Source organism: Sphaeramia orbicularis, chromosome 7 (assembly GCF_902148855.1).
Source record: "Sphaeramia orbicularis chromosome 7, fSphaOr1.1, whole genome shotgun sequence".
Classification (NCBI taxonomy): Eukaryota; Metazoa; Chordata; class Actinopteri; order Kurtiformes; family Apogonidae; genus Sphaeramia; species Sphaeramia orbicularis.
In genome coordinates this window covers 38,150,052-38,168,306 of record NC_043963.1, presented here as the reverse complement: position 1 = coordinate 38,168,306, position 18,255 = coordinate 38,150,052, and the positions used below count along the sequence as shown (strand labels likewise).

General features: G+C 35.0%; 1 protein-coding gene across 2 annotated transcripts in view; it reads right to left on the bottom strand.

Moving 5' to 3' along the window:
* Positions 1–18,255, bottom strand: part of gnai3 (guanine nucleotide binding protein (G protein), alpha inhibiting activity polypeptide 3) — a 31,799-nt gene that overhangs the window by 254 nt on the left and 13,290 nt on the right. Inside the window, exons 2-9 of one of the 2 annotated variants that reach the window (XM_030139199.1) lie at positions 13,669–13,711; positions 13,055–13,196; positions 10,524–10,681; positions 8,690–8,818; positions 4,652–4,781; positions 3,859–4,012; positions 2,339–2,537; positions 1–755 (exon numbers count right to left, since the gene is read on the bottom strand). The exon at positions 1–755 is cut by the window's left edge and continues 254 nt beyond it. In XM_030139199.1, coding sequence (XP_029995059.1) covers positions 2,347–2,537; positions 3,859–4,012; positions 4,652–4,781; positions 8,690–8,818; positions 10,524–10,681; positions 13,055–13,196; positions 13,669–13,711 — 947 coding nt within the window. In that variant the 3' untranslated portion in view covers positions 1–755; positions 2,339–2,346. Of the gene's footprint in view, positions 756–2,329; positions 2,538–3,858; positions 4,013–4,651; positions 4,782–8,689; positions 8,819–10,523; positions 10,682–13,054; positions 13,197–13,668; positions 13,712–18,255 lie in introns of both variants that reach the window. The other variant, XM_030139198.1, reaches the window with a different exon arrangement.

The window sequence follows — 18,255 nt, the reverse complement described above, 5'->3', positions numbered from 1 at the left end:
AAATAAACAGCATCTATATTGGCCTCCACTGACTGGGAATAACAATAACTCCTATGGAAGAGTTAATAATTATAATAATAAAAAAAAGATCTCCCTTCACAACTGATCTGCAGTGATGTGTCTCAAGTATAAAAATATTGCTCAGTATAATGTGGTCTAATTAAAATTAGAACAATAACATAGAGAGCCATGTTGCTACTAAGTTAAAGTAATGTTATATACATTAAACTGTCAATACAAACTGCTTCCTGTACATAAGTTAATGAATTCACACATTGGAAGTGGAAAAACTACATTACTGCAAACATCAGAATAAAATATAATAAAGCAAATGTTCAGTTGCAATGTGATACAGACTTACAGCTAAGACGAGAATAACACAAAAAGTGAATGCAATTTACACATTAAATGTGAAATGGATTTGATAAAAGGGCAGTTTGTTCTTGTGCATGTGACTTGTGTGAAATTATATCAGCTGAGGGCTTTTACCAGCTAGCCCTTAAAATATGCAAATATCTTAAATATGACTGGACTCCAGCTGAGCTCACAGTGATCATTTAACAAGCCTTAAACACTATTTACCTCTCCCCAGTATGCTCTGCATTAAAAAAAATCTAGTAAGACAAAAGTCATGGTAGTAGCAAGTTGTCAAACTGCTGCATGACCACTGGTTCAGTCTTTAACAAAACCTACTTTCCAAATCGCTCTCTGCAGACAAGACATACCAGCCCAGAAGTCCTGTGTACCTCTGACACCTGCAGGGAAAAACATGACATTAACAATTAATACATACGGACGCAGGAAACAAACATATGATGCATCATTATAAATAAATACAACAAAAACTGTACTCAGGAAACAAAGAAATCCGAGGCCCTGTCTCAAAAAAGGCTCAAAAGGCCTTTTATGTCATGACATGGTTTAGTTTAGACCTACAAAAACAAATATACTTCAGTGTTTCTGCATCTGGACACTTCCATCGTACTTCAATGCATTTTCAGCAAGAAGTTCACAATCCATTTTTACATACGTTTGTCACTACCATGGTAACTGTATTTAAAGCCTCTGGGAACCTCAGAGCACATTAGCCCTAAAGATAGTGGTTCCAAAACCTTCTCTGGTTAAGTCCCATAAAAAAAGATAAATGCTATATGTCTGTGGTATCAAACTTTACAAAAATACTGTCATCATTGTCTTTTATATCGTACTCATGCCACTGTGTCTTTCCCAGTATTTTTTATGACGTTTTATCTTGTTGGGTCTATGAAATGTTTGTTCTTTGGACTGCTTTCATCTTGTGTCATTTTTGTTTCTTTGTTTCTTTGTTTCTTTGTTTCTTTCTTTGTTTCTTTGTTTCTTTTTATTTATTTATTTATTTATAAATGCAGACAGACGACAGACCCTGACACTGAGGCTCTGCTTTTAATCCATCACTAGCTGAACACACCACATGCTGCAGACTAGGAAGGTTAAGTGCCTTGTTCAAGGGCACATACGCCAACAATTTCTCTGACGATCCAGGGAATCAAACCACTGACCCTGCCTCTCCAACCTTGGTGACTGGGTTAAAACACCTTGCATTTTGCCTCAACAAAAACATTTGCATTACTTCAAATTAAGTCAAATTTCCATAATCTTTAACCAATAAAATGTGCTTCTTTTTTACACCATATTCTGTCTCAGTCAGCTGATGCAGGGATGAATGAAATTATCAAAACTAAAACTGTTGTAAAGAGTGTGATATGGAGTAAAACATAATAAATTAAACAGTTACACGCAAACAGAGTCAGGGCTCACGGTCACACAGAAAATTAATTTGTATATGAAACCAAAAGGACAAGGCTTCATTTGATGCAATGAACATATGTTCTGTGCTTTCTTCTTAGTAGAAAAGAGTTTTCAGTGGGGACACAGAAAGGAGTGGTGAGATACAAGAACTGTATGAACTGTTGCTTCATTTTCAGCAGGTTTTGGGACCATATCACACAGTACATTTACTTAACCTTATTTAATTAGTGTTTTGGATTTAGGATTTCCCTATTCAGTATCAATACTTCTTTTTTATTTATTGCAATTGATCAAATCTTTATTAAATTACTGGGACGTCAAAGTCACACATTTATTCAGTAACTTATGATATTTATTATTCACTAACATATAATTTCTGAACATATTTTCCAACCATTTTCAAGCATTTTAACTAAAATATAGGTATTGGTTCTCAGCTGGAACCAAAAATGGCAACTTCTCCATTAAGTGTGAACCATTGTATGCATATGGTGTTCTACAGGTTGATTTAACCAGGTTCTGCTGTGGAATCTTTGCTCACCAACGGGGCCTGAAGCTTCAGTAGAGCCCGATCTCCCTCAGGTTGAACTTGATGATGACGTCAGTAACAGCGTCAAACACAAACTGCACATTCTTGGTGTCTGTGGCACAGGTGAAGTGGGTGTAGATCTCCTTGGTGTCCTTTCGTTTATTCAAGTCCTCAAATTGACACTGGATATAAGCTGCAGCCTCTTCATATGCGTGTCCACCTACAGCAACAAGAGGCTTTTATTATCAGATATAAGTTCAGTGCATTTAGCTGTAAACACTTTTTATACATTACGGTTCAATGTATTTAATGTTGTTTTTCAAACTACAAAGTAATCTCATCGAGCATGTTTTCATGAGGAAGATAAATTAATTTCAATAAAATCTAGTTTTGCCATAAAGGGATATTCCAGCTAATACTAAAAGTTTTCAAGCTTAAACAATGGTTTGCAGTGTTTTAGATGAACAACACTGCTTTCTTTATTTTATAACTGAGAACACTTACTAATATTAAAACTATACTGGTGATTTTGTTTCATATAATAAGCACAATTTACTTTAATCACAGGTTTCAAACATACGGTCCGCAGGCCAAAGGATCCAATCCGGTCTGTGGAATGAATTTGTGAAATGCAAAAATTACACTGAAGCTACAATCAAGGATGTTAAAATCATGTTAGTTCAGGTTCCACATACAGACCAGTATGATCTAAAGTGGATCAGACCAGTAAAATACTATCACAATAACCTAGAAATAATGACAAATTCCAAATGTTTCTCTTGTTTTAGTATAAAAAAGTAAAATGACATGAAAATGTTAACATTTACAAACTATCGTTTCACAAAAAAAGTGTAAATGAAAAACAGACGCATAATAGTGTTCAAATTGCACTTGTATTTTTTAAGACATTTCAGGTTGTTCATGTTATTCACATTTTTAATGAAACTTTGTAGATGTAAACATTATCATAATGTAACTGTGCTTTTTTCCACTGTTATTATTTTACTGGTCTGACCCACTTCAGGTCATCTTGGATGGAAAATGAGTTGGACACTTATTAAGATTAAGATCCTTTATTGTCAGTATACAGTACAATTTACCACACAACCTCTGCTTTGAACCCATCTCTAGAACATGCAGGAACACACCACACACTGCAAACTAGGAGCAATGGGCATGCCATAGCAGGCGCCCGAGGAGCAAATGGGAGGTTAAGTGCCTTACTTAAGGGCACATCAGCCAACAACTTTTTCTGCCAGTCCGTGGAATCGAACTTATTAATACAGTATATATATATATGTATATATATATATATATATATATATATATATATATATATATATATATATATATATATATATATATATATATATATATATATATATATATATATATATATATATCAACTCTAGGGAAAAAATAAACAAAATTTCTCTCATTTTGGAATTTCACATGATCAAATGACAGCTGTCTTCAGATACATTTAACCAGGCCTGACCTCAGCTGTGCCCTTATGTCCTCCATGCTTCCTGTGGTCTTACCAGTGTACTCAGGGTAGCAGATAGTCAGCGGACTCCGGCTGATTTTCTCCTCAAACAGGTCCTTCTTGTTGAGGAACAGGATTATAGAGGTGAGTGTGAACCACTTGTTGTTGCAGATGGAGTCAAAAAGCTTCATGCTTTCATGCATCCGGTTCTGAGGAAAAGCAGATGGAAAATAAGTTTTAATATCATCTTAGTAGGAGTAATAAATGTCAGTCATGTTTATTACATAAACACAAGGTACAGGCAGAATTTTTATGATTTTTATTTTGTAGTCGTACAGTGTAGGTTTTGATCTCAGTTGTTATTAAGCATTTGTATTAGTACTTTTATTTCTGTTTTGAGGAAATGAGTAGTTTCACTTAATTCTTCATTTAATGTTAGTCTTAGATTTCTGGGTATTATTGCTTGGTATTTATTTATTTATTTTTTTTTTCAGTGCTTAACCATTTTATTAGACCACCTTTCCCTATTTGTCTGGTTTTGATTGAGATTATGATGAAACCCTTGATTCAGAGAAGCTGAAAAAGGCAGGATGAAAGAATGCATGACATAAAATAATACATTTACAAAATCATGATTCACTAAAGGGCTGATATTGTGCAAAAACTGTGCCAATTTGTTAAAAATTCAGATTTCAGGTTGTATTTTTCATTGTAGTTTTTATTTTTGCTGTTTTTTAGTATAATAAAACTATCCACGTATATTTTTAGAAAAAACAAAGTGACAGTGGTTCCTTTACTACTAACCCTCAGTGCACAAAAATGAGATAAATTAAATTCATTCTGTTTACCATCTCCTCATCCTCAGCCAACACCAGGTCGTAGTCACTGAGTGCAACACAGAAGATGATCGCCGTGACGCCTTCAAAACAATGGATCCACTTTTTCCTCTCGGAGCGCTGGCCGCCAACATCAAACATCCTGAAAACACACACACACACACACACACACACACACACACACACACACACACACACACACACACACACACACACACACACACACACATTACCTGCTTAAATGCACAGTTAACATGCTCACTTTCATTTTTGAGTTTTATAAGGACAATGTCCTAAATCCAAGCCTACACACACACACACACACACACACACACACACAGAGCAGGCTGGTGACCTGGCTCTGTAATCTCATGTTTGTGTCTGCCTCGTCTGCCTCCACCTGGGGCCTCGGAGACAAACTGAACCTATACTGACACAGAAATGAAATGAACGAACGAACGAATGAACACTGTGTGCTTTAACACCAATTCAGTGATTACACGTTTCCTCATCCTGAACCTTTTATAGGGTTACAAAGCCAAGCCAGGGCAGCTATTACAGTTAATGTTTCACCAATATTTATAAGTACAGGGGGTAGACAAAATAATGTAAATGGACTAAAGCAATGTAATTACACTGATTGCAACAAAGGTAGGTCGAACTATTCATCACATTTTCTAGCGATGAGGGCAGCGAGTGCAAAAATGAATATAACACAAGTAGTAATGTTGTGGGGCTGGAGCTGGACTCTGATGGTGGTGTCAGAGAGGCCAGTGTTGTCCAAGATCAGGACAATATTGGACAATTCCACTCACCCACTCCATGACATACTGATCAGTCACAGGAGCACACTGAGTGACAGACTGATTCCACCCTAATGCATCATTGAACCACACAGGAAATCAGTCCTGCCTTTGACCATCAGACTGTTAAATTCCACCTTATAAGTGCATAATTATAATTACACACAACTATATTTTTACACATACTGATAATATATTGTCTGGTACATTTTGTACAAATTTCTGTTCAAATTTTGAGTCTTAATAGAGTGTTTTAATTTGTACATTTGGTGTGTGTATGTGTGTATATATATATATATATATATATATATATATATATATATATATATATATATATATATATATAAATAAATAAATAAATAAATAAATATATATGTGTGTGTGTATATATATATGTATGTGTGTGTATATATATATATATATATATATATATATATATATATATATATATATGTAGTATTGATAATTTCTTTACTGCTAATTTTTATTATACTTGAATAATAATTTCCACCTAGGATGAGTAAAGTATTGTGATTGTGATTCCAATAAAAGCATGGTCTTTAATTAAAAAAAAGCAACTCTAGTGTCATTATAATAGAAATGGGGGTGTGTATTGGCAAGAATCTGGCGACACGATACAAATCACAATACTAGGATCACGATTCGATATATCATGATATATCATGATACTGTTAAAAAGGCAATTTTTTGTTTGTTTCTTTTTTTTTTAAAGATTATTTCCTGGAAGAATTGAATTACACCAGATATATTTACAAATACTAAACACATTTTTATTTACTCAGAACAGGATCTAATGCTATATCTACATTTTTTTTTCTAATTCTCCTAGTTTCCAAAGGAACTAACATTTGCCTCTTAGACAGTAAAAAGTGCTTTTAGGATGCTTAAAATAACCATTATTCAATAAAACAGTAATAAATGATAATAAATAAGATATAAATAATAAAGAAAACCAAAAAACAAAAATGAACCCCCCGCCATATCTGCATTTGAATAAATATCTAAAAATATCAATACAGTACTTTTTAATATCGATACAGTATTGTGAAATGAAATATTGCTATATATTGCAGAACCGATATTTTGTAACACCCCTAAATAGAAATACTGATAACATCGTGACAGCATGCCATGCATACAGACACACTCTGCTGATAAACAGGAGTGTAAACAGTGACACATTTGGCTCTGAGATGAACGCTGATGTGACATGTTTGCAAAAGGTGTTGCACACATGCGACCGTCTACAACCCCTTGTACAGATGGTACTCACTCACAAAAGGAATATAAAACGATGAGGGGTTAGTTATTTAGTGAGGGGTAAATATCCAGAGTGTGTAGAGCTATTACTGGTAGGTACTGTCTGTGGCTCTTAACACACAACACGTTAGTTGCAATAAATGTCATACTGCCTTTACAAAAAAATGGGTCCTAGAGCTGGTTTTACTGGGCCGCAAATGTCAACGTAAAGTTCATAATGATAATATGATGTGTGAATTAATTTTCATTGTTAAAATAGAAGAAGAGTTTATAAATGACCTCAGTAAAGTCATGTGAAATGTAGAGGAGAGGCTCCACTCATAAAAACATAATCAGATGACATGAAAATGACGGAAAAATCTGTTTGTTATCATTTGTGTTGTTTATGTCCTGTGTCTGCAGATAACATTACATATCAGCATTAAAAGGGATTTTTGATATTAATTTATTTTTCAACAACGTGGATTTATTCAATGTTGTTTTTGGCGGAGAGTCAGTAAAAATACAGACACGGTGGCAATCACATATTTCTGATGTGCCCTGAGGAAAATGAATTTATTTGGGTCTGGAACTGAGAAAATATAATTCACAGTGAGTTTATTTCACTATAAAATCTGCTTGGTATGTCTTATTCTGCTCATTACACAACCACTTACTAAGAGAATCAATACATTGGCAATAACTGCATTTTATTAATCTATTACTTATCTACTGTTGGTATTTAGCACAGTAATAACAAATCAAAAATAAACTGAATTGCAAAATAAATTATAAATAAATATAAATAAAATAAAACAAGCAACTCAGCATATACAGGCTGGTGGTATTAGTAAAGTAAATTAAGTAGTGGTCCAAGTAGTGGTCATACTAGTACATGACTCATTACAGCACAGGTCATGTTTGTGTTGTTCAGTTTGATGGCAGCAGAGACAAAGATCCCCTGTATTGTTCGGTAAACCGTCTAAGTGACTGTGGAGGTGTTAAGCCCTGCATATTAACTGGCTTTATTTTATCCAGATTATTTTTTAAAACCGTGTCTGAATTTTGCCAGAAAAAATGTGTCGTAACATCCCTGAAAGTAAAAGTTGTCTGTTAGAGTGAACTGAGCAGAGTGGCTTTATAGAGGACGCATCAGCAGCCATGTTTCAGTCTGTTAGAAAGGCAAACCAAGTAATACGTACATATGGTGGAATCTGTCCTCTGCATCTGCTCATTAAGACCCCCCAGAGCTGCTTTTATTTGTATTTAGTAGGTTTTATAAGATGCCCTTTTAATTTCATTGTACTTGTTACAATGACAATAAATATATTCTATTCTATTCTATTCTATTCTATTCTATTCTATTCTATTCTATTCTATTCTATTCTATTCTATTCTGTTCTGTTCTGTTCTGTTCTGTTCCGTTCCATTCTATTCTACTCTGTTTTATTTTGTTCTATTCTATTCTATTCTATTCTATTCTATTCTATTCTATTCTATTTTGCTGCATTCTTTTCTATTCTGTTCTATTATATTTAATTCTATTCTGTTCTATTCTGTTGTATTCTATTCTATTCTATTTTATATTGTTCCATTCTATTCTGATCTCTTCTCTTCTCTTCTCTTCTCTTCTCTTCTCTTCTCTTCTCTTCTCTTCTCTTCTCTTCTACTCTATTTTGCTGTATTCTATTCTATTCTATTCTATTCTATTCTGTTTCATTCCGTTCCATTCTATTCTGATCTATTTTATTCTGTTCAGTTCTGTATATATTCTATTCTATTCTATTCTATTCTATTCTATTCTATTCTATTCTATTCTATTCTATTCTATTCTATTCTATTCTATTCTATTCTATTCAATGTGGTCAGTGTTTCATACCATTTAATGACAGGCCATCACACCTCCCTCTTTGACTTCCTACAAAGTTTCAGTTGTTCTTTTTCTGGCCCACACAGCTCATCTGAGGTCCACTTTGACTGAACTCACTTGAAGTAAAGGTCTTTGAAGGTGAAGTGTGTCTCTACGATGCCAGTGGTCTTCACACGTGTGCGTAGAACGTCCTGCTGCGTTGGGACGTAGTTGGTCTGGCAGATCCTGTCCAGGTCATTTAAGTAGCTGAGGGACAGAAAAACACCAGCATGTAAGAACAACTAAAGCATACAATCCCATAATACATGGTTATCCAACACTGAGGTACTTGTACTTTCACTTGCACTTTCTGCAGCTTTATACTTCTAATCCACTGTGTCTTTTTACTCAACTACATTTGTCTGACAAATTTAATTAGTTTTCAGATGACAGACGTGCATCCCCTTCTCATGCGGTGAAAATGTGTATCTTCAAAATGGAAAAATGAGCTGAAGTGTTAATTTTATCTGTTTATTAAGATGAATTCTACAGAAACCCTCTTGGATTCCCTGGAAAATGCACCGTAGCTGAAGACAGGGCTGTTTTCTCTGAGCTTTTTAGTGGTTATCAAAGGTCAGCAACACAACAAGCATATGAAGATTGTAAAGAATATGACTCATTACTATAGAATAAATTACCACCAGTATATAAAGTACTTAAAAATGAGCTGGACCTTAAACATCTACAGCAGTAAAATGTACATACACATTAAAGCAGCAATAAAATGAACACAAAAACATCTCATATAAAACCCTTTTACTGCATGATGGCAACTTTAAATGCAATATGTAAGACTTTAGATGCAGAATATTAACTTGTAAGTGGGGAGTTGGTACTTCTGCAAAATATCCAAATACTCCCTCTACTAACTCTGCATTACTTTAAAAACAAATTGTGCAATAAAGCAAAGCTGCAACATGTTTCAACAGCATGTCTTTCATGTTTGCTGCAGTGGAAGCTTGTTCTGCACTCAGACATCTGGGGACTCCACAGAATGATACTAAATATGGGCTCATATTTTGGTAGATAATAAACACTGGCTCCTTGTGGGTTGAGTAAAAACAGACTAACTCCACTGGTTCCTCTTGTCTCGTAGTGTGGACAAAGTGCACTAAGAGCCATGACAGCTCCACTGTTTTCAAAACAAAGACTGTGTCCTTCACACGAAGCTACCTGTCTCCTGGCCAGTGTTAACATTAGAGACGCACCATATTTAGGTCAAATCAAACAACAGCTCTCCCATTTCTAATGAAGTCATTTAACATGTAACATCAGCAGACAGTTTTATCCAGTGGTTGGCTGTTGTATTAAGCTGAGAGCGTTTTGTCAAATTAAGTGACGTTTAAACAGTTGTAAGTGGAATGAAACATTTTCCATCTGTCATTTTTCCACTTTGTCTCCCTCCTTTTACAGGAATGCAATCTGCTGTACAACAAGCTGACACAGGACCTGGAAGAACAAGACACATCATGCCTCCCTTTTATTCCAGACTTCAAAAATGAAGGAGGAAAACCGCTATTAGCAAAAAACGTCAACACATTATGTGTAAAAAATAAATAAAAAGACACATCTGATTATGTATTCAGTTCATAACTTACCCAAGAAGGGCAATAACCTCATCTTACATTTGGAAAGAGCCTCAAGCGGTTACGCAATTTCAGAATTTACACTGAACTATCACATCAGTTTCAGTTTTCTCAGCAATTTCCAAAATTTCTCAGACAGCTGATGGATTATTTCCCTTCCTTTCAAGCCAAATAAACTGAAACTGACATTAATGATTAATTTCACCCTTCATTCTTGCAGATTCTTTGTTGTTGTATCAGAGGTCCTGCAGTCATCTGTACATGTGCTGAACGTGTTACAGGCCTGCAGGGCGTCTGCACTGTATGTGCGTTAACAGAGCACTCACTATGCGGCTGAGTCGTTGAGCTGATACTCTCGTGATCGATCAAAGCAGGCCTGGACTCCCTCATCGCTCCACAGCCTCCGAATCACTCGGGTCAGTTCTGCCGACATCACTCCTTCCTCCGCTGAACTCGCTAAGGCGAACAGCTGACGGGCGTCATCCTGACAGCGGAAGTACAAGTGTCTGTCAGTGTAAAGTTCTTCATGTGGTGATTTATTGTCAAAATATAATGTGTTCTAGACTATTTTTATATCATTAACAGAAGTGAAATAAGAGATTTAAATGATTTTGTGTTAAATAAATACACCTTTTTCCTTTGTAAAGAGTGTATAGTACAGAATTCTAAAGAAGTAGAAGGTTAGCTAATTCAATTCAGCCTTATTTTCACACTGCAGTGAACATGTGAAACAAAGTGTAAATGTTACGTGATTCATAATAATAAGATACAGGTAATAGTAATATAAAAAATAATTAAATAATTAAATAAACCCGCACTTCAGTTGTGAATGAATTCTCAATCTGTTGGGTTTTGAAAATAAATCTGGATGAAGTGGCCAACTGTCTCGCTTGTTAGCTTGTGTTTTATATATATATATGTATATATATATATATATATATATATATATATATATATACATATATATATATATATATATATATATATATATATATATATATATATATATATATATATACGTATGTATGTATGTATGTATGTATGGATATATGTATATGTATGTGTGTGTATATATACACACACACACACACACACACACACACACACATATATATATATATATATATATATATATATATATTTACACATAAAAACCTTAGAACTACTGAAACAAAGATAACACATTTATATTTATAGCAATGAATTCCCAGAAACTGCTGAAAATTATTTAGAAATACAATCACAGGAAGAAGTATTTTCACACATGCATAAAACAACTCAGGGTCTGGATTGACATGTGGCATACTTATAGTCATTATAGATTAAAAATAGCACTGAAGAAAGTCTTGGAAAAGTACATTTTAACTGAAATAAAATCAAAAATCTAACAAAAATTGGTCAAAAACACAATTTTTAAAAAATCGCAATAGATAATGCAACAAAAACTAAAACAAAATTCAACAGCTTTGAACAACATTAACCTTTAATAAAAAGTGTTCTCTAAATCACATTGAATATCATAACACCTGAACATTAGCTTATATGTTCAATCATTTTCCTCTGTTTTCCTCATTTTTGTCAGCTGTTGCCAATGGTTACTGTAACTAACTGTTACTGTGGTAACAGTGGTCTTAGGTCTAATTCGTCAGCCTGAGGTTTTCTGCTGTTAGAAAAAGTTAAAAATCCTTCCAGCCTCTGCTCATTTTTATGGATCTGCTTTAAATTGAAGGGTTTTGTCCTTGACCCATGTTTCATGAGAATCAGTGTTGTGTAAGCCTGCTGACAGATGCACTAGAGCAGGGGTGGCCAACCCTGGTCCTGGAGAGCCACAATCCAGCATGTTTTAGATGTTTCCCTCTTCCAGCACACCTGATGGTCATTATCAGGCTTCTGCAGAGCTTGATGATAGGCTCATCATTTGACTCAGATGTGTTGGAAGAGGGATACATCTAAAACATGCTGGATTGTGGCTCTCCAGGACCAGGGTTGGCTACCCCTGCACTAGAGTGATCATATATACGCCTTAGCATATGTGAATATTTAACACTAAACAACATCTACACTACCAATACAAGCAAAACATACTGTGTTTGAGTTGGTATTCTACAATTGTCCAATGAGCTATTCATCTTTGAGCATCAGACAGTGAATATTTCAATTTGCAGCTAAAATGTACATGATACTTGCATGTTAACATTGGGTTTGGTAGAAAGTGATCATATGCAAACCAGTAGTTGCTTTTCCATTGACCCTCAAATTGTGTGAATATAAGTTGCGCATGAAAATTTACCAAATGGAAAAATGACAATTTCACCAAATCTCTCATTTTTTGATTAAAAGTTTTTCTGCTGGCAAGAGGTGGTTTTTTTGGGCGTACCGCAATTAGTATATCATCCAATGGAAAGACCTTTTTCTGCAACTAGAGTCACATGAATTTAAAAAAAAAAAACGGATGTTGACAGACATTACAACAAGTAAAGAAGAAGAGTTTTAAAAGAAACATGACGTATTATGTGTGGACACACCAGGAAACCGAGTCATTTTTGAATTTAGTACAGGATAGAGGGGTAACATATAATAATAATGAATATATCTGTAAATGAACACGATATTTTAGTTTGTCGCCATGTTTATGGAATGACTTCTCGTGTCATTTCGCGATAATAAATAAACAAATCATCGCATTTGTGATTTAATGGAAAAAAACAACATTACGCACTTCTGTTTTTTCGACATTTAGTAAATATTGGTAAAGTTTTGCGCAGATGTCCAATGGAAAAGCGACTACTGTCATGTTACCTTATGAATTAAAAGAGTTTGGCGCTCAGAAGGCCATTGTTCATTGTGGATAACGTACCGCTCGTGCAGGGTCTCCAAAGTCTATCTTTAATCGGCCCATTGCCCTGATGATGGCCATGATGGACTGGATGGTGTTGCTGTACACCACCACTTTGTACTGCTTACACTCCTCTTCTGAGTAGCCATCTTCATGAATGATTCTGAAAGAGAAACAGAATCAATGAATTTAACAAATGTGGGACAAATGGCTTGAAAAATGACATACCGTACTGTCATTAGTACTGGAATTTGCAGTTGAGTGAGCGTGCAGCATGGCTAATGTGGGAACTAGGGGAGTCTATTCATGTCCTGCCAGGCTATGACCGGCCTCTGAGCCCATTGTTTAACATGTTATGCAAAAAGGGTGCTGCGTCCTCTGCCTTCGCGCACCGAAATGAGGCTTCTACTCTGCTTCCACAGCACTTCTACAAAGATGAACCCTGTTTGTAATCGCAGCTCTCCCCGCACTATTAACCTCTGACAACAAGGCTGCTGCTGAAAAGGGGGGGGGGGGGGGGGGGGGGACTGTCCTTCGTCAATGTGATATAAAAATAGCGTGAGAGTTTCTTGCAGGATGTAGGAGTGTAACATAATGCCATGTGCGCTGTTATCAGCACTGTGTGATTAACTTACTTCATTTGCTTTACTATCGTGCTTTTCCCAGATTCCCCGGCACCTGAAAAAAAAAAAGGATGGTTGTTACATAAGGAAACATTCCATGATTGAAAGTTTCCGGCGTAATATGACTATTTCATACAAATCTCTCACTGATGATGGATCAAACCAGTTTTTCATAACAGCTCAAGTTAATCTGATGTCATGTAATCATCATAAAAGGTGTGCTATATCAAAACACCAAATGAAAGCAGACTTGTGATGATTTGTGTTGGCATGTGTTGAAACTATGCCTGAGGGGGGGCACTGTATATAGTCCTGAAGTAGTCTTCGGCAACCCCAACCACTTGGTGTAAACACATTACATCTATGTCGTTGGCTGTAGAAGACACATGACCAACAGTGTCACCTGGATGTGTTTTATATAATACTAAACTATGTATACAGTACTGTGAAGTCTAGGAGGTGCAGTAGTAGTAGTTTTACTCAAATACTACCTTAAAGTACAGGTACTTGGATTTCACTTTTGTGTATTTCATGCAGCTTTATAATGTTTGTGACAAAGAGAAGTTTGTATTGTTTGTGATCAACTAAACACAATCTAAAGCAGGGGTGTCAAACTCATTTTAGTTCAGGGGCCACATTAAACCAAATTTGATCTGAAGTGGGCCGGACCAGTGAAATAGTAACATCATATTATACAAATAATGTCAACTCCAAATTTTCCTCTATGTTTTAGAGTGAAAAAAGTAAAATTTTGTGATGAAAATGTTTCATCTACCAACTATCCTTTAAACAATGTGAATAACACGAACAAACTGAAATTTCTTAAGAAAACTAAGTGTAATTTTAACAATATTATGTCTCAGTTTATAATTTACACACGTAAAATACGACTTACAGATCACAGTGGATCTACAAAAACACAAAACATTTAATAACAGGCCGAATATTGGTAAAGTTGCACTTCAGACATTTCAAACTGTTCATATTTGTTCAGGTTATTCATGTTTTTGTGAAATAATAGTTTGTTTTAGTGTAAATACAGAAAAATAACATGAAAATATTTACATTTATAAAGACAAAAATTTGGAGTTGGGTTCATTTATGGGTCATTATGATAGTATTTTACTGATCCGACCCACTTGAGATTAAATTGGTCTGTATGTGGAACCTGAACTAAAATGATTAATATCTTCAGTGTAATTTTTGCATTTCACAAATTCATCCCAGGAGCCACCCTGGACCCTTTGGCGGGCCAGATTTAGCCCCCAGCCCGCATGTTTGAGACCTCTGACCTAAAGGGTGAAATTATTGAGTAATAGGTTTAGAAAATTGTTCTATTTAAGCTAAATAAATGCTTTAAATTACTTGGATTCAGTGGAAAATGCACTGAAGCTGAAAACGTTTTTTTTTTTTTGAAACATACAGTTCTCCTAGGACAATAATCTACAATCTAGAGGTCATTGGACAGTGGAGTCTTAAAGGCTGACACAGTTTCAATAGTTTGGAGCAAGAAAAAGCCTTTATTCCAATACGATCCCAGCCCCCCCCCCCCAAAAGTGACACTGAAACTGCATCATGCATGTTTTCAAGGTCTGTTTTCATTATTATTCTGACTGTGACTCAGTTGATGGAGCAGGTTGGAGGGTTGCTGGTTTGATCCCTGACCCCAGTCCACCTGTCAAAGTGTCAACATGCTGGTTTATCACAGTGACTGTTTCACTGGTGTGTGAATGTGTTTATGAGCATAAATGGGTGAAGATAACACAGTGTAAAGCGCTTTGAGTACCATTAAACATAAAAAGGTGTTATGTAAGTGCAAGTCCATTTACCATGTGTCCTTTATTATATTATTTTAGATTAACCAAATAATCCTTTGATCTAAGAAGCGTCACATGGTGAACATGTGTTTTTAAAATGCATCATGACGCATTCAAGTGCCTTGTTACGGTTCACAACCCAAAGATATTCAGTTAGGAGGAAAGAAACACAAAAATATTCACATTTAAAAGGATGCAATCTGAGAATATCAACCATTTTCTCTTAAAAATACTCACTATGACAACATAGTGTTCATTTAATTTTTTTGTCCACAAGTAAATGATTATTGCAGCTTTAAAACTAACAATTTCTGAATAGTGGAAACTCAACATCCAAATAATCATACTTTTTTTTTATTAGCTTTTTCCATGTTGAGTCCCTAATTTCTGTTGAGAAGTCTGTCTTATCCATCAGTTACTATTGGAGGCTTGTTCTGCTCTGACTGTCAAGTATCTCTGCTATAAACATGTGACGACCTAAAAGAATATTACACATTGCACAAAGGATAATGTATAATGAGCCGTTTGTTATTGTACTGGAACAGAACTTTATGACATTTAATTTCAACAATAATGCCTTGTTCATTGTATATGAGCCCACTTAATAAATAAATATATCAACATATTGATATTTGGCTGATGTAAATATGACTAATTGCCTCTGCTAAATTAAATAATCCATTAGATTCTGTGTATGTGCAATGATCAACCATTCATAATCCAGTATTTAAAGCCATGTAATAATAAAGGTTATCTTACAGGCAGTAGAGTAGTTAAAAAGACTTAAACACAATGGATACATTAATGTAACAGCAAAATTAATCCAAAAGCATCAAAAGAGAAGAGAAAGCAAGGTGTTGAAAGCAAAATTTTTACTCATAGTGAAGTATTTTCACAGCCCATTTATTTGAATACGGATCTGAAATAATACAAAGAGCATCATGGGAAATCCCGAGTAATGCCAGAGGAGTTTGGATGTTTCTTTGGTGAGTGAGAACTCTGAAACCTTTTACAACAGCGTGCATCTGTGACTGACAAACGGATGATCTCATACGGTAAATGATCCCACAAAGCCTCTGCTGCAGCACAGGGTAGTGTAATGATGAGTGGGTTATTTCACCATGAGGAACTTTTACTTTATTTCTACAGCAATCGGCCAAAACAGGAAACAGTTGTCACACTGCTGGCTGAGGCAGCATTTTTCCACTTGAAAGACCATCCCAGATATCATGCTGTTCTGGGCGTTAAAGAGCACCGAGGGCATGAAAACCGAAAACAAGAGGCTGACAGCAGTGACAAACACCACAGCTCTTTTCTGTCCTGTTGTACAACGTTAGTTTATGTCAGGTTAGGGCAGATGGCTGTTTGGTCAGACCTATCATATTGCTAAATATGAGAGTAACAGCTCATTTTACACAGTTTCTTCTGATCGCGACGTATAGGTTTGTACTAAACACTAAAAATGAAATGAAATAGAGGAAGCTTGAAACAGAAGTAGAAAGAAAACCTGCCTCATTTCTCAACTTCACACTGTATGATTAATGATGCATAAATCTGACTTATTAAAGATACTAACAACTGAACTTTGGTTATCAAACAACACCAGAGTTAAAGTAATAAGATGCTTTCATACACAACATCAGCCCGTACTTAAACATCACCTACTGAGTACTAAACATTAAATAGTAACAAAATAAAACTAAATCAGTTTTTTATATATGTATATATATATATATATATATATATATATATATATATATATATATATATATATATATATATATATATATATATATATGTATATATATATATATATATATATATAGTCCTGTTAGAATTAGAGTTTTGCATGATCATGACTTTCATCTCCTGTATAAGAGCACTTGGATGAAACAGCTAAACAGAAATGTCTCATATTTCATCACTGTTTCTTCATTGTTTCCCACTGTTTAAAGTTTGACTGGTGTCTGGTTTAATGCCACCTGAGTGTAGAAGCAGCATATGTTTATGTTTTAGTGGTGACTGTCATCAGTAGCTTCTTTGCATGTTTCAACAGGCTTTTCTTATTTTTAAGTGTTTTTATCTGCGTCATGTCTGCCTTTTGTAAATTCTTATTTACAAATCCTTAAGGGAGTGATATTTTGCTTTTTTTCCAAAAATAGAATTATGTATTTTAAAACATTTCCCTGTGGTCTACATAAACTGTAAATGCTGTGCTTGGGTCTGAATTCTTCATTAATTCAACTCCACAGGTCCATCTTCAACAATATTTCTGAGTAATGACACCAGAAAGGTCGTTTTGAGCACTGGCCCTTTAAATGCAAATGAGCCACTTCATACCCCACCCCCTCCAGGTTGTTGACTGTGCTATTCACTCCCGTTCAGCCACTTGTGTTCGCTAATTCAACCAACAACTGAACATTTTAGGTAATCAGCTCAAAGTTTAGACAAATTTTCAGTATGGACTACAACCGCTGCTGCTGATAAACTATGTTGTACTCAGAGAAATGTTCACTGGAAGTCTTGACCTTATACGTGCAAATGACATAACTAGTTAGATATTTAACAAATTAAACAGGAATTAAAACGGGTTGTAGAAATCCACTCAATTTTTGCCAAAATGAATATAAAGATAGTTTAGCAGCACCTGGAGGGTTCAAATTCAAACTTTTTGAACTATTAGGGTCCAAATACACAAATACAGGAACCAAAGACTAATAAAAGTGGGTTTAGCTAAATATGACCCCTTTAATATTCCATGTTCATTTGTGTTCCAGTGTTC